Raw genomic sequence first — 25,715 nt, forward strand, 5'->3', positions numbered from 1 at the left:
GCTCCCCTGGGTCAGGACTCCTCCCCAAACACCTTGCCTCGGGGAGTTGGAGGGTAGGTGGAGGGAGGATAAGGCAGGGTTACTGAACTAACATGCTCCCTTCTGGGGAGGGATGGAAGTGCTATTCCTCCTCCGAACCTTGGAAACCCAGCACAGAGGACTAGTATGGTTCCCCCATCATGACCGTATAAGACAACCCATTGGTTAAAAGGCTGCCTGAATGCATGTGAATTCTTAATCTTGGAGGGATTATGGTGGGAACTCCCCCAATAATACATAGCTGTTAGAAGGTAAGGATTTGCAGCTCTCCTGAGCTGATGCTTAGAAAGAACCAGCACTTTGGGTATGAAAGGCTGCTTGCTGCTTTCTTCCCAGTTGAGAGTCCAGCTGGATCCCCAGGTGAGGCAAATGCAGTTGAAAGTGATAGATGTATTGAATCTTGTTTAAAAGGCCACAGCCTTCTTACGGCTAAATTGATCGGAAACCATTATAAATGCTTTATGATCAAGAAACTTGCACTTTATTTCTGAAAGTCTTCGATCAACATGAATGATCTGTGGTTGGAAAATTTGCTACTCTTTCCTTGGTGAAGCAGAATGTTTCCTTGAAGCATTTTATCCTCTTCCATATCTACCCTGCGGTGGCCTTCTCCACACAGCATTTCTAAGTTGGCTGCTGTAGATTTATGTCTGCCGTGTGCAGCCATGCTGTGAAGGAGGTGCGCTGATAAAGCTGGTGAACCCCTTGCTTGTCCACGACAAAGCCCTTCTATCCACCTGGCCCTGTCCCACACTGTGTTTCCTTACGGTGTGTGGACTCAGACCCCCTAGACCCCGGGCTTGACAATGTATCAAATTCACTTTGAGATAGCAGAAGGTTAACAGCTGCAACAAGATAGTCCTGACAAAACCTTGGAAAAATTTCTGAAGCTCTGCAAGAATCCATGGAGCAGATAAAGTTGTAACAGGTATTACTAATCCTATGCAAACAAAGTTGCTGCACTTGCCCATAAAACCTTAGCCCTGGCGGTAAATAATGAACATCCATGAGTTCCTTGCTTAGAGCCCTATTAGCTTAAAATCCCAGTTTGTTGGCTTTTTCAGCGCATGTCTCTATAAGTTGGTTAGGGAGACCTTGTTATCTTGTATCTCAAATAAGGCAAAGTCATTGTTATTGATCACATCAAGGGCCTGCAATTTCTGAATAGAAAAAATGAAGAAAAAGTTATCCAAAGACACCTGCCTTTGTTAGAACAGTAGCAGCCTGTCTGAGCTGTAGGCATTTAGCAACAAGGACAAGGAACTCTTGTGGACCATTTGGATGGTTGAAGATTCACACAGAGAAACAAAGGGCTGACAGCAAAGGAGGGCCATGCTGGAATTAAGCGCAGGAATTAGAGCAGTGACTCAAATAGACAGTTTTCTTATGGAGCTAACAACATGGATACAAATGGCTCACTCAATGTCAGGCACTGTTCTAAGCATGTCACATATCTTAACCCGTGACTCTCACACCTCCCTTGAGAGAAGACACTTACCATCCCTATTTGTGAAACTAACGCACCAGGAAATCAAGCAACTTGCCCAAGGTTACACAACAAGTAAATGGCAACTTATTTTTTCAACCCAGTGTGTGTCAGTGCATCTCAAACTTTACAGTTTGTGTGATTGATCCAGGATATCTGGTTTATTTATTTTATTTTATTATTATTTTTAAAGATTTTATTTATTCATCAGAGACACAGAGAGGCAGAGACACAGGCAGAGGGAGAAGCAGGCTCCATGCAGGGAACCCGATGTGGGACTTGATCCCAGAAGCCCAGGATCACGCCCTGAGCCGAAGGCAGACGCTCAACGACTGAGCCACCCAGGCGTCCCAGGGTATCTGGTTTAAATGCAGAGTCTGATCCAGTAGATATGGCTTGGGGACCCTGTGGTTCTGCATTTCTTTTTTTATTTTTTAATTTTTATTTATTTATGATAGTCACACAGAGAGAGAGAGAGGCAGAGACACAGGCAGAGGGAGAAGAAGGCTCCATGCACCGGGAGCCCGACGTGGGATTCGATCCTGGATCTCCAGGATCGCGCCCTGGGCCAAAGGCAGGCGCCAAACCGCTGCGCCAGCCAGGGATCCCTGCATTTCTGACAAGCCTCCAGGTGACAGTGCACTGCTGGTCTCTGGACCACATTTGGAATGGTAATGCCTTGGATTATGATGAGCATCCTCTACACCCAGGGTGGGGCTCGAACTCACAATCCTCAGATCAAAAGTTGCCAGCTCTACCACCTGAGCCTGCCAGGCACCCTGGAAAATAAAATTTTACCTACCATCTCCATGGTTTTCCATATACAATGTCTGACATTCAGTTTAAAAAAATGTAGTAAGACATAGCATGGAACAGGATCAAAAGCAAAGACAGATAACAGAAACAAATCTATGGGCAATGCAGATATGAAAGTTATCAGGCACGAGCATTAAAATGATATGATTAATATGTGTGCAAAATTAGGTGAAGCTAGAGAAATTCATCTGGGAGCTGGGATATATAAACATGAATAAATTAATTAAAAATAAAAAAGAATTAATAGATGGGTTTATCAGATGGAAAGACTGGTGATCTGCAAGATGGGTCAATAGGAAATACCCACTACAAGGCCTAGAGAAGTAAAAAGACAGAAAATTTAGACCGAAATTCATGACAATATAATACAAAAGTTTTGTGGGGGTTGGGGTGGGGGGACAGTAAATAGAGTTAAAGTTTCAGACAATCTCTCCCATATGCCTTGTCCCGCATACTGATTCAATCCCCATTCCAACCTCCTTTGTCTTTCTGTTAAGGTCAGAGATTCTCTTCTTTAGAACCCCCCAATGTGGTAGTCACAGACCACATGTGGCTGTTTAAATTTAAATAAAATTAAAAATTCAATTCTTCAGGCCCACGTGGACTAGCCACATTTCACATTCTCAAGTAGCCAGAGGTGGCCAGTGGCTACTACCTGTACAGAACAGACATAGAACGTTGCCTTCATCCTGGAGAGTTCCATTCGACAGTAATCTTGTTCCTGACATTTTGCTTTTTTTGGTCAGCTGAACTTTTATATTTTTACTCATGGTTAAATTACCCTCATGCACAGAACCTTTCCATGGTTCCAACCTCTTTAGTGTAATGTCCAAGGTTTTACACTGTAGAGCTCAGTTCTGTTTCCCTGACTCTTGAAAACAGGCACAGTAAATTCACTAATCAACTACAGATTAAAAGTGGACAAAATAGTCTATCAGATGCTTACTGCCTGTGTGACCATCTGGCATGGATGGATGCTCAGAGTGCGGGCCCTAATCCATTAGATGACTTCAGGCTCCTCTATCTAGGGGTGCCCAGGCTGGTGCACTCTACTTAGAAAGATGTCCACTAAAATGGTAAAATAAATATTTTGATGCTTGGGATTCCCACTGGGGAACTCTTTATTTTGCAAGTATGTGGGGCAAGTGGGACTTCTACTGTACCACATCCCAGCTTTGCCATTTATTGCCTTTTAGACAAAGACAACCTGCTTTCCCCTCATTGGTGCCTCAAATGTTGCATGTCAGGCATCGTACCTCTCCCTAATGTGTGAGTTGTGATAATGAAATGTGGTTTCCAATTGGGAAAATTGCTTTATGAATGTAAGTGCTGTATACACCATATGGCATGATCTTGGATTACATGTGGGCCGAGTCCATAAACTACTATACTTCATGCTATATGCTGTTTCTTTTTTGTCTTACAGTGATTTCCCTGAAAGCTTCTGAAGATTCATCCTTTGAGAAAAAGAAAGAGTCCTGGGCACTTTTTGAAGGTAGAAACTTTTTGCAAGTTTCTTTCTTCTAAGATGACTTTTGCTTTTAGATAATAGGAAAGGCATAGAAAGGGAAGGAAGTGTGAAGAACTCAGAGGGGTCACCACTTGGGACACACCACATTGAATACAACCTGAGGAAATAGTGAAGGCTAAGGACTTTCTGTTATTTGTTAAAAGTAAGGAGACAGGGAGCTAGCTCTCAAAGCACTGTCTCCCCAGGGGGTTGGTACAGGAAGCTTTTGTTCAGTGTGCTAGGGAGCTTGCAGAGGTACAACCGCGCATGCCTAGCATGTCAGTGTGCTAGTGCATACACCACATGTTCAAAAGAAGGCAGAAAACTCTGCCCATAGGAAGTGATGTTAGTATAATGAGCTAAAGGTAACTTCAGGGCAGCTCAGGGGGGGCTTCTGCACAGATCCTCAGCTCCAGGCTGGCTCAGCCTAGTTCCCATGGGACTGTTAGGAGAGACACACCTAGCAAGGGGCTCTCAGGTGGAACACTTAGCTGGACATCTCCTTGGCTGGAACCGTTGGTTCTGTGAAACAAAACACATTCCTTCCATGCCTTTGTCCTTTCCCATCCTCCCTTCTGCTGATAGCTTCCATCCACCTTATTTGAGTAACTCCCTATTGCATTTTAGCTAACCAGAGGACCCTGACTTCTTAGTTGTGTTACGACATCAACTTGTTTTCTTATCCTAAACTTACTCAAGAGTGGGGTGGGAGGGGTGCCTGGGTGGCTCAGTTGGTTGAGTGTCTGACTCTTGATTTTGCCTCAGGTCATGATCTCGGGGTCATGAGATTGAGCCCTGCGTGGGGCTCTGTGCTTAGCAGGGAGTCTGCTTGTCCTCTCCCTTCCCCTCTTGCCCCTCACTGCTTGTGTGTTCTCTCTCTCCCTCTCTCTCTCTCAAATAAGTAAATAAAACCTTTTAAAAAAAAAAAAACTATAAAAAGAAAAAGTAAGTAGAATCCCTGATACTATCAGCCCATGGGTTTTGAAAGAGTAGAAGCAAAAGCTCCAGTCTGTATAATTTGGGGTGTTTTTGTTTTGCTCTAGAATTCCTACTCCTAAGTGATTTTAGGGAGGGATCTTCAAGTCAGATAAAGAGGAAATGTGTGCCTACTGTGACAGACTTTATCTCAGGTTTCTTATGGAGTTTAGGATTTCAGAAGTAGTTTGTGAAACTTAAGCAAGTGATTCTCAACCCATGTCAGAATCCCCTGGGAATCTTTAAAAATACTGATTGCTGGGCCACATCTTTGAACATTCTGATTGAGCTGAAATTTGTTAAAAGCCCTCCAAGTGGGCACCTGGGTGGCTCAGTGATTGAGCGTCTACCTTTGGCTCAGGTTGTGACCTCGGGGTCCTGGGATCGAGTCCCACATCGGGCTCCCTGCATGGTGCCTGCTTCTCTCTCTTCCTGTGTCTCTGCTTCTCTCTGTGTGTCTCTCATGAATAAATAAATAAAATCTTAAAAGGAAAAGGTACAAAAAAACCCTCCAGGTGATCCTGCAGCAGCCCTGTGACTGGCCCAGATCAGTAGTAGCAGCGGTAGCCGCAGCATTACCTGGGGGCCTGATACAAATGCACACTGTTGGGCCCTCCCCTCACTCATAGGATCAGAAACTTGAGGGGCGGTGCCCCCACAGTCTGGGTTTTCACAAGACCTCTGGAGGTGGGGGGATTCTGGTGCACTCAGATTTGAGCCTCGGAGTAGTGATTCTCAGCAGCAGGTGGTTTTGCCCCACCAGGATAGTTGCCAATGTCTGGATACCTTTTTGGTTGCCACTAGCATTTTGACTGACTAGCATTTTGATGCTACTGGCATCTACTGGGTAGAGGCCAGGGGTGCTGCTATATGTCCTAACAATGCACAGGTCAGCTCCCCACAACCAGCAATTAATTGTCAGTCCCAAAATGTCAAGAGTGCTGAGGTTGAGAAATCTTGTCTTACAGAGAGGAAAGTTCAAAGGAATTATTATCACAAAGTAGGTGAGGATTATGATCATAAACAATGGAAGAATGTTACTTTGTGACTTCTTAGGCAGAGCCTTTGGTCAGTGAAAAACTGATGAATGTCAAAAAGTGATCAGGAAATCGTGAAGGATTGTGTTTAGTGAAGGCATGGCATCTATGGATAGTGAATCACCTTGCCAAAGGGATGTATCTAGGGACATGTGTGTGCCCTGGGGGCTTCCTCCCACCTTCAGTTAACTAACAGGTATGTGGAAGGAGATCTTGCCCCATAGGGGTGGGTGGCACTTGGATCCAAACCCACCTCTTCCAACAGCCAGTGAAATGCAGGGGATGGAGGCAATTTCTCTCTCAGAAAAATGTTTTCATAATTGTGAACATTATTTGCAAACTGGAAAGTGTCACCCAGACCGGCCATTAAGATCATTGTTTTGCCATCAAATATTTTCTTTCTCAAATTGCACTTTACTTCAGTAGCAATTCTTTATATTCCCTGCCTTTTCTTATTCAGGCTTTGTGGCAGTCTTTTTATTTAATGACCCTCTCCTACCAAAATAATCCCCAGCCCCCTCCCTCAGCCTTTCATTCAGCGAATGCCTATTCCTTAGCAACCAGATGAAGGTGACTTGACTCCTCCTGGAGTGAAGCAGTGGAAACAAACAATTGATTTACCCCATGTTTCTGGGAGCTGCCCCCATGACCCAGCAGGCCCTACAATGGGATGAGGGAGAAGTCTGGAGATACCCAGGGCATTCCTAAGGCAGCTGTGACAGCAGGAGCCTTGTTAATCATCAGATGCAGAAGGATCTCTGGATTCCAGGTTTCCCCCTGAGAATCTGATTATTGCATTTAGGAAGGAGCAAAAAACTTGTATTGGGGCCCCAGGTGTTTCCCCAGTGTAAGTGGTCTGAGGACCATATTTAGAAAATATGTATGGTACAAAAAAACAAGACTTCATGTATCTGGAAAGGTCGCAGCATGTGGTCCCAACATGCCTTGCAGCATAATCAGCGTGTCTAAAAAACAATTGTATAATGAATAGTACTTTATAATTCACATGTATCTATAGAACATCAGGAACACTCTCGATCTAGCTCTTTTCACAGAATTCGTAGCCCAACATGGGCTTACTTCTCAATACAGAGAATTGAGTCCTTTCAGAAAAGATTTGGAATTCTCACTATGTATAATGCCTCGGAGCAGCTGTTTCCAGAGTGTTCTTTTCCCTGTGATTCCGGCAGCAGGCCGATGTGTTTTGCTTTTTTAACCCAGCCACAGTGTCAGGGAGGCTAGGGGCACAGATGAAACTCCCTGGTGCCTGATCCCAGGCCTTTTTGCCCTTTTGTTCCTGGTTGGGCGAGCTGCAGCAGGGCTTGTGGATGGATGTTCATCCTCCTGGGGCTTAGCTCAGCTGGCCACATGCCCGCAGCACAAACCCAGTATTGTCAGGCCTCTTGGTGAAATGCTGGAGTGAGTTAAAATCCCTCAGGGCTATTGCTCAGGTATTTCTCCCTGAGCAAGATGATATTACAAGCTGGATTTAAAAAAAAGAAAAAAAAGAAATAGAAAAAATAGAAAAAAAAAAAAAAAGAAATAGAAGTACAGTTTGCTGCCCATTCCAGAGATCTTGGCATCTGCATTTTCCCTGGAAGAGTAGAGGACTGACATGGAATTTCTTGAGTCAGTGTCTGGGAGAGACACTCACTGTGCTGAGGCCTGCTAGGGTCACCAGGCTTCAAAGCAGTGCTGAATATCCCAGCTGGCCTCAGGGTTGCCCGGCAACAGGTGCCACCTGCCTTTCACGGGAGGGGGCAGGTGGTGGGGGGGGCTCTCTGCCTGGCCTGCCCTGGGGTGGCTTGGTGTTCTGGGAGGGAGTAGCTGGCACAAGCACACTGTGCGCCTCGTGATGGCCTCCTTGCCACCGAGTGTCAATCCAGCCTGCTGGCCCACCATCTGCTTCAGGGAGGCCTGGGCTGGGGACGGGTTGGGAGGGGGCGGGGGACATTTTCTGCATGGCAGCTTGCAGTTGAGCCTAAAAATGACATTGGTGTTTTTGGCAGTCTGATGGCAGAAGACAACACTGCAAATGAATCCGAGGAACGGAACTAGATTTTTAGAATTATTTTGAGTGTCCAAGTATATGTGGTGCTTTAAAAGCTAAACCCCAGATTTGGGTAAATGCAGATGTTTTGTTAAATTTAGATCTGAAGGCATGGGTTCAGCCTCCAGACAAGCATCGTTTGGCCAGGTCTGAGTTTTGAAACCTTTGAGCCAACATTTATAATTAGAGACGTGTTTACAAGGAAGTTAAGGGAGAGTTGGAAACAGGGCAGCATGGGCCGTCCTTCAGGGCTGAGGCCGGCTGTCTGGAGCATCTTGGTGCCTGCCCCTGGTGGCCAGGGCACAGCTCTGCTCTAGCTCGCCTGGCAGCAAGGTGGTGAAGGATCTAGGTGTTTGTGACCCTGGCTTAAATGGCTCAGGGTTTTACACTTTGTTTGCAGAGAAAATTGGGACTAGTGGTTTCAGTGCGTTGAGTAGATAAAACAGGGAAATTGTCTTTAGGCAGCAAAAGGAATGCCTGGAACAGAGAGAAAAAATGGGAACTGTGGAGTACTAGTTGCTGCCCCTTCCAGGGAAATTCAGATGTTCTGTTTGAGCTTTTCTCCTCCTGCAAGGTGACACTTTTTAAGGTTCCTGTAGCTTTAAGAACACAACAGAGAGCAGGCCCAGTTGCTCCTAGGCCTGTGGGGACCCACACTCAGGTGGCTGGTGCCCGAGCCTGCCAGCCAGTGTCCACAACCCAGAGGGCCTGTGTGCTTGGCAGTGTAGCTGAGCCTTCCGGACTGGCCAGATGTTTTATGAGTCTACAGCTAGGGCTGCCTGTGGAGAGCCCCCTCTTTGCCACATGGTGGAGGCTGTGATCTGAAACCAGAGTGTGGACCTCTTGGAGCCCCTGCCTCCTGCTGGGGCAGAGCAGTCCACAGATGTCTATAGTATGCTTCTGGGGACGATTGTGGGAGGTTCTCACCATGACCTTGTTCTGTCTTGATTGCTATAGTTTTGAAATCAAGGAAAGGGCTCCAATGGAGAGGGAGCTCGTGGAGGACGCTGCTCTCTGCTCCAGTGGTGCAGAAGCTTCCAGTAAGACAGTTTGCCTCTCCAACTAAGAGTGAGACTGAAGCCAAATTGCCCTTGCCTTTTAGTCCAGGGGCCTGCATCTTTGGAATCCCTTTGAGGCAGGTGTTGTGCCCACCTGCCCCATGCCTGTGTGCCTGGCAATGGGACTGGGTTATTTGCCATCCTTTCATGCAAGAAATGGCTACGCTGTCCTGGTAGATCCAGGACTGGCCATATGTTCTCTGTGTTTGGGCCCATCTCATGTCCTGTCATGAATCCTGGTCTGGGACCTCGGCTCTAGCTCTCTAGAGTTCTGTTGCTTAAATGGAGACCCCCTAACTCTGACCACTCGGAGTTCTCACCAAATGAATCTGCACAGCCCATGCATCTGAGACACAGGTGTCTAGACAGAAAAGTAGTTTTGATTTTAGTTGCAGGAGCAGGTTTCCACAATTTCTGTCTCAAACTCTCACATACACTGAACTCCTCGGCCCCTGTAATCTGGCTTGGCCCCCACTGTCCCACTGATTTGGTTTTTCCCCAGGACTTCCAGTAGCTTCCTAGCAGGAAAACCCAGTGGATGTTTTCCAGTGGCACTTGGTTCTATTAAAGAATCTTCTTACAACATCTACTCTCTTGGCTTCTGGAACTCTCACTTTAGGCTTCCTCTGCTTCTGTGACTGGCTCCCAGCCTCCTCCACAGGAAACTTTCCCTGCCCACCTTCCTGCTCCCTTAAATATTCGGGCTGGTGTCCCCTTCACCTGCAGCCCTGGTCTTACTGTGCTTTTCACTTCTTTTATTTTTAGTCTGGGCTCCTAAGTTCCATGGACAGAAACCTTCTCAGACTAGCTTAGGCAAAAATGCTGACTGAGCCTAAGACCACAGGAGGAACTCGTGGGTTCTGGGTTAGAGACTACACTGTGTCTCCTGGGGTGTGGGCCAAGGAAGGGGGAGTCAGAAGGAAGCTGGGATGTATGCGGGACTCGATCCCAGGACCCCGGGATCACCACCTGAGCCAAAGGTAGATAATACTCAACCACTGAGCACCCAGGTGCCCCTAGTTTACACACTTAATGAACTTCTTCTCCATGTCCCAAGGGCTTGACAAAGATGCATTACTGTCAACTCAGTGATTCTACTTCTAGGAACTTAATCTTAAAAACCAAATATGAGAGGGGCATTAAGGTTTGAGTTTGTGAGTGCTTATCATACTCATTTATTAAGGCTGCATTAGAAACACTTAGAGTGGTCAATGAGAAGGTCCTAGATCCCAAAGTTTTTTCTCCTATATTTTTTTCCCCAGTTTACCTTTTCTGTTTAGGCTTGAGGTTCATTTTGAGTTGATTTTTGGTAATGCATAAGGTTTATCTTGTTTGGTGCCTCTCCTCTGACATGGCTCATCCTGACAATGCCTCACTGTGTCCTTGCCTTCAGATCTCTACATATACGCCGTGCTCGTGTGCTGTGTTGGGATTCTCAGTGTCCTCCTCTTCACCCTAACCATCATTTGGCAGTCTGTGTTTAGCAAGAGGAAATCCAGAGGTAAGAGAACCGATAAGGTCATGTCTGGAATGGAAACCCAACCAAACCACAGACAGGCAGGAGATGCTGGACAAAGTATAACCTTGTTTGAAAAATGCATCATGAGTCAGGGATTATTTCCCCTGACTGGTGAGTACAGAGAGTGAGGAGATGTGTCTCCCTTGGACTCAGCTACAATCAGCTGCAATGACACTTAAATTCTTTTTCTCAAATCCCTTTCTTCCTCGGTTTCTGAGGGGGCGGCCCCTACCTCTCTCATTTGCCCCAAGGGGCTATGGAGTCAGATGAACCTGGATTTGAGTCTGGCTCTGCTGCAGAAGACTGATTTTAGACATGTTTCTTAACCACCCCGAGCTTCAGTTTCCTCATCCATGAAATGAAATGGGGTGGGCCGTGTCTTCCTCAGGTTGCATGCTGTTGTGAGGGTCCTGACCTAATTGCTGGACAGGGGTATACTGGTGCGATGCCTGGCAGGCAGGTGTGGTTAGGATGGCCCCTCCCAGCCTAAGCAGTCACTTCCCTCTGCTTTCCCATTGGCGTCCCTGTTGCCCTCGATCTGTCCTCAGCCCCTTCTTGCTCTTCTTTTTCTCTCATAATGATTACCGTTCTGGGGACTCTGACTCTTACCTCCCTATGCAGGCTGCCAGCATTCCCTCTCCAGCCTCCACCTCTCACCAAGCCTCAGTGTCTCCTTTCAGCCAGAGCCTGTGCATTTCCTCTGAAATATTCTCCCTTCACCCCTTTCCGAATTCCCAAAGCTGGTACGGATGGTATAGCTCCCCAAGATGACGTGGGTGACAGCTGGGTGTTGCTTCAGATGGCTCCTCTTCACTTACCAGCTGATGACTTACCTGCTGCGCCTCACTCTTCCCATCTGAGTAATGGGAAAGCAGTAGTGTGCCAGTGTCATGGGATTATTGCAAGGGTAAAGTTCAACAATGACACAAACTATAAAACCTTTAACACATTGTGAGTCTTGTAAGTGTGTGTAATGATGTGTGATTATAGTGATGCCTTAGCCTAAGGTTACAACACTGAGAAGTGTTAGATTTGGTGGTCATGGTGCAAGGGAACACTAGACAGGGGAACAGAGCAGGGCTTCCGGAGGGCCTCTCCACCAAGATGCAGGCAAGGCTAAGGGGGACCCAGGAAGGAGGGAGGGGGTGCACTCAGGGACCAACCTGCATCTGTTGCCATTGCAGAGGTAGGAGACAAGGGCAGGAGAGGCTCCTGAAACTTTCGGGAGCTGCCACTATGGGAGAAGTGTCACCAACGGGAGCCTTAGAAGAGGGACCCAGGCAGACTGAAATCTGGAGGCAGGGGAAGGAGCCAGGAGCATTCATTTCTCAGTCCTTCCTTCTCCCCCTTCCTCTGGATGCCCTGCTGCTGCCTTGCTTTGCTCTCACCAACCAGGAGCCAGAGGGCAGGGCATGGAGGTCAGCCTCCAGACTAGTCAAGGTAGAAAAGGGTTGACAGAGCTTCAGAAAGGGGCACAGAGATGCCCCCCACACCCAGTGCTGGAGACGGAGCAAGGCCTGTGGCCAGATCTTTCTCCTCTCTGGCCTGTACCCTTCCCACTGTGCTATGTGTGGGCTCCGTGCTGTGCCAGAGAGCTTTCCTCCTTAGCATCCGCTTACCTTGTCAAGAGTGCCCAAGCTTTTCTCCTGTTCCAAACCCTTGCCTATGCCTTTGAGCTTGGGGCATGTGTTTCATGTGGCCAGATGTATTTGCCTCCCTTCAAGAGAATAGTGCAGAAGGCACAAGCCAGCCATCTGACCCATCCTCCTTGGAATTTTGCTTATGACAGCTGCTCAACAAATGGGGGAAAATGTGTTTGTTTCTCAGCTGCTTTGTTCCCAACTGTTGGAGTTTGGAAGCCACACAGGCAGTCTCCAAGCCTGTTTTGCTCCTCTGCCTGAGTTCAGGGGCATGATAGAGAAGTGTGCCTTGAGCTGCAGGCTCTGTTAGTTCTTAGGCAGGATCAGGGAAATAAAGCAGGGTAATTAGTTGAGGAGACATCCATCTCCTCCAGAGCCAAGGAGGAGACACACACTGCAGGCCTCACACAGAGCCACTGAGAACCCCCCGGATAGCCTCACATGCACCTACACACAGTGCCACGAAGCCCTACTGAGCTTTCAGGAGCTTTGCCTGGGCACCTTCTGCGGGCCACACTGCTCACTGGCTCCTCCACGTTCTAGCATAATCCCCACCACCAGTCTGGAGTGACAGTCCCTGTTGCTCCCCTCTGCGACAGAACACAGCTGAGGAGCTTGATAAAGTCCTGAAACAGGGGTGTGGCCGAGCCCCAGCCCAGCCAGATTCAGAGGGAATTTCTATTCAGGGAAACTGTCTCCATCTGGGGGCCAACCTTGCCAAAGAATTTTCCATCAGCCTTTGGTGGTGGTTGCTGCCAAGTTCCTTTCCAAACAGGAATCAGAGCCCCTGCAGTCCCTAGGGAGCTTGGCTGTACACCAGCAGGCTGGCCTTCTGTAGCCCTGGCAGGGCAGTCCTGCCCCATGTGGCCCTAGGAGCCAGGCGCCTCCCAGCCACACCCAAGGGCCAAGGATCACAGGGCGAAGGTCAGGGGACTGTGCGTGGCTGGCCCTGGAGCCTTAGAGCAGCACTGCCCAAACTAAGCAGTGGGCTGTTGACCAGGAACCCTGCTCAAATGAAGATTCTGATCCAGTACTTCTAACAAGATCACCGGTGGGGCCACCAGGGCTGGCCTGAGGTCACCCTTTGATAGCAAAGTTTTAAAACCAGTTGTTCTTAACTCTTCTACTCTGTACCCCTCTTTTATAACAAATATTTTGAAAGGATCCCATTGCTGTCTTGAAGTGAAACTCAGGGATGAGATATGCTTCCTGTACCCACAAAAATGAAATCAGGCCCAGACCCCCATGTTACATGGACATTTCCTGGGTTTTCTGTGTAACTGTGGGTGTGGGGGCCTTCTGTACCCTGGCCACATGGAGGAAAGCCCAGCTTTCTTGCCTAGGTAAGAATCACAGAGCTGCTCACATACACATGGAAAGTAGAGGTGAGCCCAGCACCTGCTCTCCTGCTCTTTTGGCAAGATCTGTCTTCAGAGGCCATCAGAGCTGCTGTCCCCACTCCCAGTAGGATCCCCTGAAGGGCACACCCGAGGTAAACAAAGCCCATCCCAGAAGCTGAGGGGCAAGAGGGCTAGTGTCCTTCTCTCAGTATTCCAGGCCTTGTGGCCTTGTGCTGCTTCATTTTCCTGGGGTGTTCCTTCTTCCTGTGAGCTGCAGTTAATTGCACCTGTGTGTTACGTGCTCTCCACTTTCCTCCTAAGCTGTGAATCTTCATGCTGGCTGTTAGTGCCAGGCTGCCTGGAACTTTGTCCCAGGGCCTCTGCGGCTCTGAGTCACCCCAGAAAATAGTAGTCCTGGTGGCCTTGGACCAAGCCTTGAGTTGTTCCAGTGGCTCCTCTAGTTGTTCCAGTGGCCTTTACTTGTTGAGGAGAGTCCAGACTCACAGATTTGAGGTGGCGCCAGCACTCCCCAGCCTTCCCTGTCTCAGCTCTTAAAAGGGCAGTTTTAAAGGCACTCTAGAACCAGATGGAAGGAGAGGGGCTTAACCCCTTTGTCTTTACTCTCTGTGTTTGTGATGTCTTGGTCTCGCGTCCACGTAGTATGCTAGAACTCATGCGCTGGAGCCAGGGCTTCCTCGAGCTTGCTAGACACCCATGTTCCCCTGAAGCAAGCTTGTTCTCCCTGGCTTCCCCATGGCGATGGGACCAAAGAGCTGTGATCTTCACTCCTAGAGGTACAAGGAAGGGGGTGTGTGATGCATCCCTGTCACAGCCACACTCAGTGCGGGAGGAGGCTCAAAGCATGGAGTGGGGTGGTTGTGGATGAGGAGCAGAGGGGTGACCCCAGGGCCTTGGGGAAGTTGAAAGGCTCACCTTCCTGATTTCACAGATGCTTGGACAATCTCTAGCATGAGCTCTCCGCTCCAGACACTTACAAGGCGCAGATTTTGTCTTCCGAGCTCGTGGAAAGGCTTGGCTGGCTCTCATGGGCCCCTGCTGCCTTGGGAAGGGAGCCCATACTCCCCGTGTGGGTGCTTATAAGCCTCTCCAGGAGCATAGCACAGACAGCATGGATACAGAACCTAGAGCCAAGCTCCTTTACCTACAGAGTGGGTCTTCTCAGGCCCCGAGTAAATGTCCTGAGTCCCCAAGTATCCTCACTGTAAAAAAGGGATAAGAGTTTCTCTTACTTGTAAGCCTGTGGGGAATGCTTTTCCCATTGTGGTGTGGGCACCAGTCCTTGGTGTGGGCAGTTCCAGGGAGCACCATCTCCCGGGTGCAGCTCACTTTCCTAACCACATCCTTGCATCATAGTCATGGTGACTGGGATCAACCATGTGAGGGCAAGCAGAGCCCCTCTGCACACTGTCCTCAATAGAAATAATACAAGCCCCGTATGTAATTGGACTATTTTTTTAGTAGTCACATTAACGAGGTAAAAAGGTAAAACAAACAAACAAAACATATTTTGTTTAACTCAACATATCTAAAATAGCATTTCAACATGTATCAATGTAAAGATTCAGAATGAGATATTTTACATTCCTTTTTTTATACTAATCCATCATGATTTCATACTTCTAGCACCTCTCATTTTTGAGTGCCAAATAGCCACCTAGGGCCCACGTCTACCATCTAGGACGAGTCTCTAGACACACAACCTTGTGTGCTGGTGCTTTCCATCAGTGCTTTTCATGTGGCCATGAAATGGCTCTCCGTAGCAAGAGAACTGGCGATAGAAAACCTCATTCTCTTTTTCAGCTTCCTACTTGGTGACCGAGAGAAATGACTTTACCTGTCCTTGTAACTGTGCCAGCCTGGAAACGCTGTCAAGGCAAGGCTGCTTCCTGGAGAGGGCTGGGGTTTTGGCTATGACATGATGGGAGCATAGTTCTGTGTAAAGGGAGGGGCTGGCAGGAAATGGGGCACCCCTGCTCTTGTCTTCCCCCCAAGCGAAATGCAGGTGGTCTTTTCTAGGCTGCCTGGCTCTCTGCCGGTGCTGGGGTAAAGGGAGGCTGGGAGAGCACTGTGCCCAGTCCTTCTGGCTCCTTCTGCAAATGTACAGGACCTTTTGCAGGGGCTATTACAGTGTTCACACCGTGTGGGGGATGCTTGGGGAACAGAGCAAAGAGCAAAAATATCCATGGGTCCTATCTCAGGGTCTCTGTGAGGCCTGGGGGTCTGGAGAGGGTGCAGGCAAATTGGAGAAAAGAGGGGGATGGTCAGCCATACCTTGAGGCCCCTTGGCTACTGCTACAGGGCTTGACATGAGTGAGGAGCATGGCTACCTCCACTTCAGATCACCTGCCTGGAGGTGGTAGTGAAACAGAGACAGGCTCAGATGGGGATGATGCAGACTCCAGCCTGGACAGGTCATGTGGGAGGTTTGGCCGTGAGGTGAGGGCTAGGAGCAGTGTGGCTCCAGCTGAGGAGGCAGAGAAAGGGTAGCCCAGGGCCTGGTGCTCACAGACATCATTCTGCCATGAGGTGAGAAAAACAGTACTTTCTTTTACTCTTTAAAGTCTAAAGATCGCAAGATCACCATTGAAAAAGAATTGTGTCCTGAGTTTTCTTTTCTGTGCAGTATGATTGCCTTGTGCGGAGCCAAGAGCCTCTGGGTCAGGTGTGCTGGGTGTGAGGCCAGGGCCCACGATGGAGACAGGCTCCAGGATCACCCTTTATTGGCTTCTTTCTTTTCCTGGTCTCACTTGCCCACTCTAGTGGGTTTGCTGGGATCACTTCCCACATGGATTCTTTGTACCCAAGCGCTTATACTTACAGGCTCTGTTTCCTGGGCAGCTCTAGCTATGTAGTCAGCACTGATTATGTTCTGTGTATTTAAGGGTGACTCTGGGCCACGTCTATTTCTCAGATGCCCATAAGTCTTATGTTTGGTGTTCAGGATTACTTTTGGTTCCCTGGGCAGTCGTCTTCATTAAAGAGACTTCAGCCCTGTATTTACTGGTCTGGGACCTTGTAAGCATTGGTCAGCAAGTGCTGCCAGAGGTGCGTATTTTGGCCTGGCGCTTTCTGAGTCAGCCTCCTCCCCTACAGCCAACTATTACGAGTCCCCCTGGGCTGCCCTCTTGCTCCCTGACTTCCTGAACTCCAGGCTGCTCACCTCAGCGCCCCCGGCCTGGATTTCCCAAAATACCCATTCTTATGGGTTCCCTAGGGCCCCAGTCCCAGCTCTGCCCTGCTCCAGCTGTGGCACAGTGGGCCAGCCATTTCTCCTGAGACTCACTTTCTTCATCTATAGGAGCTCTAATGCCAGTCGCCCAGTTTCTCTGAGAATGGTGAGGTACTAGTAGTTACAAGAGGGCTCTGGAGTCAGGCTGCCCAGTTTGCCCCTTCCTGGGTGTGTTAGTTTGCTTGGGCTGCCGTAGTAAAGTTAGAGGTGGCCCTCTTCTCCCTGTGTCTTCATGTGGCCTTTCCTCTGCACTTGTCTGTTTCCTAATTTCTTCTTATAAGGACATTAGTCATGTTGGATTAGGGCCCACCCCACTGATCTTATTTTAACTTAATCTTCTGCTTAAAATCCTTATCTCCAAATACAGTCACCTTCTGAAGTATTACATTTTAGGGCTTCAACATGGGAGGGACACAGCTCAGTCCATAGCACCAGCTGTATGACCTTGGGCAAGGTCAGTAACCTCTCTATGCCTCAGGGCTCTCTCCACTGTAGAATTAGGTGCAATGACAAGGTTTTTGTGAAGATCAAATTCAAGTGCAAAGTTGTGGACTTCAAATATTTTTGATTGCATAGCATCTAAAAGTGTTTCAAAAACTATGCATGCTTGAACATTTTTTTGTCGATATTTAAACTTTTTCATCATAAATGTAAATTGTTGGAAAGGAGGTAATTTCCAGGGCATCACAAATATTGACATCTTAAAATGAAACAGTTAAATCTCTTTTACATCTAAATGTCATGAATTTAATAACTACCTCCCTTTGTTTAAAAAGACTCCATGAACATGCTTTAGCTATTAGAAATTATATATTGTTCCTTTTTCTCCTTGAACTTTTATCTTCAATCCACTTACCCCACAAGTATCCCACTTTAATAGTTTTTTTGTTTATACTTCTCTGTAAAAATGTGTATAAAAATTTAAATTAAGAATTTTTAAATTTCCTTATTCCAGAAGTTTTATTAAATTTTTTATGTATAGAATTATCAATATTGCATAATTAATAAATTTGGAAGATGAGTATAAAATTATCAAAACCTCATAGATATTATCAATTTAGATAATAATCTTAACATTTCAAAACATATTTTTATTAACTCTTTTAATAAACATGTTTTTTAAACATATTTTTATGCTTTAATAAACATATTATTTTTTATTTTTTATTTTTTTTAATAAACACATTTTTTAAAGATTTATTTATTCATGAGAGACGCAGAGAGAGAGGCAGAGACACAGGCAGAGGGAGAAGCAGGCTCCTTGTAGGAAGCCTGATGTGGAACTCAATCCCGGATCCCAGGATCACACCCTGAGCCAAAGGCAGACACTCAACTACTGAGCCACCCAGGTGTCCCTAATAAACACATATTTAAATAAATAAATTTTTATTTTACTTCATATACCCTTGCATGAATTTGCTTAATAATAGAATTCAGCATCATTTCTATTTCTATTTTTTAAAGTTTAGATTGATGCTGAATTCTATTACTAAGCAAATTCATGCAAGGGCATATGATTTTTCATTGAAAATGGTTTTTAATACTCTACCAGCTGGCAACTGGATTAGGTCATTATTTATCCTTGTTGAAAGCAAAATATTAGAAACCTCTCTGCTGGTGAAAGGTTTAGTTGTCCAGTCATTAGTCATTCGCTTTCTCATTTCAAATAATTTCTTGTTTGGTGCCTACTGTTTTTTACCTCCATAGTACAAGTCAGGATGTGCAACAGGGGTGCCTCAATTTTGTAAAGAGAAACTATGATGTGATGGGGAGGGAGGGAAAGGAATATAGAGCTCAGGCATGTTCTGGAGAATGAATTCTGATGAAAGAACAGCATGCTAGGTGAGGATCTAGAAATTGATTTCCTTAAAACAGCCCTTCCTAGGAGAGCCCAGTGGTTTGCAAACCCCAAACAAATGATCACTGATTTATTTAATAAGTGTAGTAAGACCAGAAACATAAATACTAGCTATGGTTTTTATTATTGCTGCATCTGTAAATTATCCACCACAGAATAGTACACAGGATGCAGAAAGAGCTTATGTGGTAATAAGGAGTCATAATGGGTAAATTGAAAATGCCCTCTCTAAAGCTGAGCTTCTGTCATGCTGGTCTGGAACCTGCCCTGGTCACCTGTAGGCAGATCAGTCTTAATATAGTAGCTTAAAACAACAACGATTTTATTTGCAACTAGAATTTTTTCCCCCCCTCAATGAGACCTACTGTGGAGGATGTCTTGTTCTAAGACTGTTTTTCCAAGGTCTCCCCTGGAAGAGCATTGATCAGAGAACAAAAAAACCCACTTTATGGAGAGGAGCATCTAAGTGGAAACAGGTTGTCCCAAAAGGCTTTCTCATGACTGAGGCAGAGCTTTGAAGTTGAGTGACTCTTACTCCAGGACCTTTCAAGTTAGAACTCACCTCAACCTGGCTTGGAAAAAAAAGTGACTATTTTGGGTTATCAAACTAGGAGGTCTGGGGTGTATGATTTCATGCCGGACTCCATCAAGGTGTGGAACAGTATCAAGTCACTGTGGTGTCCATGCCATGGCTCTGCTCTACTAATCCAAAGAGAAGTATGAAAACCCCAAGTGGTGGCTTGTACCAACATCTGGGTGACATCTGGGCACCTACATTTCCTGGTGATTCCTGGAACATATATATTTAAAGTAACATTTATTTACCATTTTCTATTTCTTTTCTTCTCCCCGCCCCCCCTTTTTTTCACAGCGAGACATTATTTGGTGAAATGTCCTCAGAACAGGTAAGAATATTTTCTTTTTTTAAATGAAACTCTGATATTTTACTTTATACTGAAATTACCAACAAATTGGCTAAATTTGTTGTATCTTTACTTAAAGGTCTGCATGTTAGTCTGCAGGTTGGCCTAAAAATGTGTGTTCTTCATGCACTTGCATGTTTCTAGATTCCCTGCTCTGGTTATCACCCTCAGAGAATCCAGAGAAAATATGGTTCAGGCTGGTTCAAAATGCATGCTGGAGGAGGCCTGACTCCTGCTCCTGGAGGGCTATTTCCCCTGTTTAGGAAGAGGCTAGCAGCTGGACTGAACCACTCTGATGCCTTTTGACCACAAAGCCTCCTAATTCCCTTCCACCAGTGTCTGCTTACCCTTTGCCCCACTCTGAAGAATGTGGCCATTAGAAATATATGTGCTAAGAGGTTAGCCTTCTAACTGGTGGTACACCTCACAGATAACATGACAGTTATAGTAGATATTGCAAACTCAGTGTTTAGAAATTTGAGACTTTGGTCCAGACACAATAGCATAGGTCAGTTTCTCCCTGCTCTTCCCTGCTAAGCACACCATAAACCCTGAAAATAATATCAGAGACAATCAAAGAAAGGTGGTAAGAAGAACATGATGAAATCCAAAGACAGAAAAACAACTTAAAAGCAACCAGAGAGAAATGATGCATTATCTATGGGGAACACAAATTTGAATGACAGTGTATTTTCGTTTGAATCAATGGAAGGCAGAAAGAAGTGGCACATTTTCTTTTTAAGAAATTCTATCTATCTATCATCTATCTATCTATCTATCTATCTATCTATCTATCTATATTTACGTATTTGAGAGAGAGATTGAGAGAGCACTCGAGAGTGTGAGCAGGGGGAAGGGCAGAGAGAGGGAGAGAGAGAGAGAGACTCTCAAGCAGACTCCTAGCTAAGCAAGGAGCCTGACTCAAGGCTTAATCTTGTGACCTTGAAATCGTAACCTGAGCTGAAATTGAGAGTTGGACATTTAAGTGACTGAGCCACCCACACCCCAAGAAGTGGCACATTTCAAATATTGAAAGAAAAAAACTGTCAAGTACAAACTCTATATCCAGCAAAATTGTCCTTTAGGAATAAAGGGAAAATAAAGACATTCCCAGAGGAAGGGAAACTTAAAGAATTTCTCACCATCAGGCCTACTTTAAAGAAAGGCTAAAATAAATTCTTGAAATAGAAGAAAAAGACTCGGTACATTAGGAAGGAAGAAGGGACAGTAGAGCAGAAATATTGTTATCTAAGTAAGCTGTTCTTTTCCTCATGAGTCTTAAAAATAATATTTTATAGTTGAAATAAAAATTATAAAACCATGTGATACTCAAGAAAAGCATTACGAAATTTAAAAGTGGGAGAGGAAAAGTTACCTAAATAGAAGTGAGATTTTTACACTTCACTCAAAGAGATAGAAATTTGGTAAGTCACACATGTATATTATAATGCTCAAACTAACCATTAAAGTGACTGAAAAAATTGAACTCAAAAACAGTATGGAAAAATAATGATAGAATCCTAAAATATGTTCAAGTAACATAAAGGAACAGAGGAATGAAAACCATGGGAAATAAACAGAAAACAGATAATAAAATGAAAGACTTAATTGCTAACATATTGTTTATCTTAAATCTAAATAGTTTAAATATTAATCACTCAAATGGTAGAAATTGATAGAATCAACTTTTATAAAAACACAACCCACCAATATGCTCTTTACAGGAAACTCACTTCAAACACAGTGACTTAGGTGGGTTGAAATAAAAGGAAGGTGGACAGCCCAGGTGGCTCAGCAGTTTAGCACTGCCTTTAGCCCAGGAACTGATCCTGGAGACCCAGGATCAAGTCCCATGTCAGGCTCCCTCATGGAGCCTACTTCTCCCTCTGCCTGTGTCTCTGCCTCTCTCTCTCTCTCTCTCTCTCTGAATAAATAAATAAATAAAAAAAACTAAAAAAAAAAAAAAAAAAAAAGAAATAAAAGGATGGAAAAAGTTATGCAGCATAAACTATACCAAAACAAATCCGGATATACCAATAATATGATAAAACAGAGGTCAGAGCAGAGAAACTTATTACAAACAAAGAGATACATTAGATAATGATTAGAGGATCAATCCACCAGGAAGACAAAGATCCTAAATTATACACACCAAATAGCAGAACCACGAAGTATATAAAGCAAAACCTGAAACAGCTGAAAGAAGAAATGGATAAATCTACCATTATCGTTGGCAGTTCCTGCACCCCTCTTGGCAACTGATAGACCTTCTAGACAGAAATTATCAAGGCTATTAAAGATCTAAGCACCACACTCAACTGACAGTACCAAATTGATACGTATCAGACACAGACCAGCACCAGAAGAACACTTGTATTTCCAGCCCCTTGCAGAACATTCACCATAAGATACAGTTTATTTTAAACTAAATCTTGGTCTTTAAAACAAACCTCAACAAATTTAGAGCAATGGAAATCATATAAACATGTGGAAACTAAACAATACACTTTAAAAATAATCCATGGATCAGAGAGGAAGTCTCAAAGGCAATAAAAAAATAGAGAATTGAGCAAAAATGAGAATAAACAAAACATGTGGGATGCATCTAAAGCAGTGCTGATGGGGAGAGATATGGCATTAAATGCTTATATTAGAAATTAGGAAAGCCCTCAAGTCAACAATCTGAAGTCTCACCTCAGTAAATTAGGAAAAGAACAAAATAAACCCAAAGCACACAGGGGGACAAAGTGATAAAGACCAAAGCAGAAACTGATGAAATTTAAAATAGCAAAACAATAGAGAAAAATCAATGAATCAATATCTGGTTCTTAGGAGATTGCTGGGAGAAAATGGGTAGAGTCTACCCAGGATCTCTACTTAAAATCTTATGACTGTGTGTGAATCTACAATTATTTTCATAAAAACTTAAGTTAAATGTGAATTTGGATGTCTCTGGGGGATTCTGTTTACAGCCCCAACAGTTCCTATACCTGACTATTTTGTGTTACTGCTGCAGAGTTTGGGATCCAGAGAAACCCTGTTATTAAAATCAAAATGCAAAAAAAAAAAAAAAATCAAAATGCAGATTTATATTATGAGGGTTTACTGTCTACTAAGAGTAGATTAACAATGAGGAAAAAGCCATAAATCCCTGCTTTGTGGAAGTTACCAGGCAGTGAGTGCAAATGCATGTGTCCCTGGGAGAGATGTCTCCCAGGTTGGTGAACTCGTTCAGAGCAGGGAGTGCTATGAGAACTACCAGATGCACTGTTGTGATAGAAGGGGCCTCATGTGACTTGGAGTAGTGTGGAGTGCTCATGTTCAGCAGCAATGTCAGTGGAGGTGACTGTTTGTTTTTTTTTTAAGATTTTTTTGTATATTTCTTTAACTGGATTTCGATTTGCCAACATATAACATAACACCCAGTGTTTTCCCAACAAGTGCCCCCCTCAGTGCCCATCACCCAGTCACCCCATCCTCCCGCCAACCTCCCTTTCCATTACCCCTTGTTTGTTTCCCAGAGTTAGTAGTCTCTAATGTTCTGTTACCCTCTCTGATATTTCCCACTCATTTTCTCTCCTTTCCCCTTTAATCCTTTCACTATTTCTTATATTCCCCATATAAGTGAAACCATATAATGTTTGTCCTTCTCTGATTGACTTACTTCACTCAGCATAATACCCTCCAGTTCCATCCACATTGAAGCAAATGGTGGCTATTCATCGTTTCTAATGGCTGAGGAATATTCCATTGTAATACATAGACCACATCTTCTTTATCCCTTCATCTTTCGATGGACACCGAGGCTCCTTCCACAGTTTGGCTGTTGTGGACATTGCTGCTATAGACATTGGGGTGCAGGTGTCTTAGCTTTTCACTGCATCTGTATCTTTGGGGTAAATCCCCAGTAGTGCAGTTGCTGGGTCGTAGGGCAGGTCTATTTTTAACTGAGGAACCTCCACAGTTTTCCAGAGTGGCTGCACCAGTTCACATTCCCACCAACAGTGTAAGAGGGTTCCCTTTTCTCCACATCCTCTCCAACATTTGTGGTTTCCTGCCTTGTTAATTTTCCCCATTCTCACTGGTGTGAGGTGGTATCTCATTGTGGTTTTGATTTGTATTTCCCTGATGGCAAGTGATGCAGAGCATTTTCTCACGTGCTTGTTGGCCATGTCTATGTCTTCCTCTGTGAGATTTCTGTTCATGTCTTTTGCCCATTTCATGATTGGATTGTTTGTTTCTTTGGTGTTGAGTTTAATAAGTTCTTTATAGATCTTGGATACTAGCCCTTTATCTGATGTGTCATTTGCAAATATCTTCTCCCATTCTGTAGGTTGTCTTTTAGTTTTGTTGACTGTATCCTTTGCTGTGCAAAAGCTTTTTATCTTAAGTCCCAATAATTCATTTTTGCTTTTGTCTCTCTTGCCTTCATGGATGTATCTTGAAAGAAGTTGCTGTGGCCAAGTCCAAAAAGTGTATTGCCTGTGTTCTCCTCCTGGATTTTGATGTATTCTTGTGTCACATTTAGGTCTTTCATCCATTTTGAGTTTATCTTTGTGTCTGGTGTAAGAGAGTGGTCTAGTTTCATTCTTCTGTATGTGGATGTCCAATTTTCCCAGCACCATTTATTGAAGAGACTGTCCTTTTTTTTTTTCTTTTTTTTTTTTTTTTTTTTTTTTTTTGAGACTGTCCTTTTTGCAGTGGATAGTCTTTCCTGCTTTGTTGAATATCAGTTGACCATAGAGTTGAGGGTCCACTCCTGGGTTCTCTATTCCGTTCCATTGATCTATGTGTCTGTTTCTGTGTCAGTACCACACTGTCTTGATGATCACAGCTTTGTAGTACAACTTGAAATCCGACATTGTGATGCTGGCTCTGGTTTTCTTTTTCAATATTCCCCTGGCTATTCGGTGTCTTTTCTGATTCCACACAAATCTTGAGATGATTTGTTCCAACTCTCTGAAGAAAGTCCATGGTATTTTGATAGGGATTGCATTAAATGTGTGAATTGTCCTGGGTAACATTGACATTTTCACAATATTAATTCTTCCAACCCATGAGCATGGAATATTTTTCCATCTCTTTGTGTCTTCCTCAATTTCTTTCAGAAGTGTTCTGTAATTTTTAGGGCATAGATCCTTTACTGGTTTGGTTAGATTTATTCCTAGGTATCTTATGCTTTTGGGTGCAATTGTAAATGGGATTGACACCTTAATTTCTCTTTCTTCAGTTTCATTGTTAGTGTATAGAAATGCCACTGATTTCCAGGCATTGATTTTGTATCCTGCCACACTGCGGAATTGCTGTATGGGTTCTAGCAATCTTGGGGTGGAGTCTTTTGGGTTTTCTATGTACAGTATCATGTCATCTGCAGAGACAGAGAGTTTGACTTCTTTGCCAATTTGAATGCCTTTTATTTCTTTTTATTGTCTGATTGCTGAGGCTAGGACTTCTAGTACTATGTTGAATAGCAGTGGTGAGAGTGGACATCCCTGTCTTGTTCCTGATCTTAGGGGAAAGGCTCTCAGTGTCTCCCCATTGAGAATGATATTTGCTGTAGGCTTTTCGTAGATGACTTCTAAGATGCTGAGAAATGTTCCCTCTATCCCTACTCTGAAGAGTTTTGATCAGGAATGGATGCTGTATTTTGTCAAATGCTTTCTCTGCATCTGTTGAGAGGATCATATGGCTCTTGCTTTTTCTCTTGTGGATATGATCTATCACACTGATTGCTTTAGGAGTATTGAACCAGCCTTGCATCCTGGGGATAAATCCCACTTGGTTATGGTGAATAATCTTAATGCACTGTTGGATCCTATTTGCTAGTATCTTGTTGAGAATTTTTGCATCTGTGTTCATCATGGATATTGGTCTATAATTCTCCTTTTTATTCATGACAGACAGAGAGAGTGTGAGAGAGAGACAGAGACAGAGAGACAGAGAGAGAGAGAGAGGCAGAGACACAAACAGAGGGAGAAGCAGGCTCCATGCAGGGAGCTTAATGTGAGACTCAATCCTGGCACTCTGGTAGCATGCCCTGGACCAAACACAGGTGCTAAACTGCTGAGCCACCCAGGGATCCCTTGGTTTTGGAATTAAGGTGATGCTTGCTTCATAGAACGAGTTTGGAAGTATTTCATCCCTTTTTATCTTTTTGAACAGTTTTAGTAGAATAGGTATGGTTTCTTCTTTAAACATTTGACAGAATTCCCCT

At 44.7% G+C, this 25,715-nt stretch overlaps 1 protein-coding gene across 10 annotated transcripts in view; it reads left to right on the plus strand.

The window, feature by feature from the left end:
- The window catches only part of VSTM4 (V-set and transmembrane domain containing 4), a 100,613-nt gene that overhangs the window by 26,968 nt on the left and 47,930 nt on the right, over positions 1 to 25,715 (plus strand). For all 10 annotated transcript variants that reach the window (XR_013368299.1, XR_013368300.1, XM_077878616.1 and 7 more), the window contains exons 3-5: positions 3,768 to 3,836; positions 10,365 to 10,472; positions 19,450 to 19,483. Coding sequence is in view for 8 of the 10 variants with exons in the window: in XM_077878616.1 (XP_077734742.1) it covers positions 3,768 to 3,836; positions 10,365 to 10,472; positions 19,450 to 19,483 (211 nt within the window). In the remaining 2 variants the exon portion in view is untranslated. The remainder of the gene's footprint in view (positions 1 to 3,767; positions 3,837 to 10,364; positions 10,473 to 19,449; positions 19,484 to 25,715) is intronic.

Source organism: Canis aureus, chromosome 29, assembly GCF_053574225.1.
Source record: "Canis aureus isolate CA01 chromosome 29, VMU_Caureus_v.1.0, whole genome shotgun sequence".
In the NCBI taxonomy this organism is placed as follows: Eukaryota; Metazoa; Chordata; class Mammalia; order Carnivora; family Canidae; genus Canis; species Canis aureus.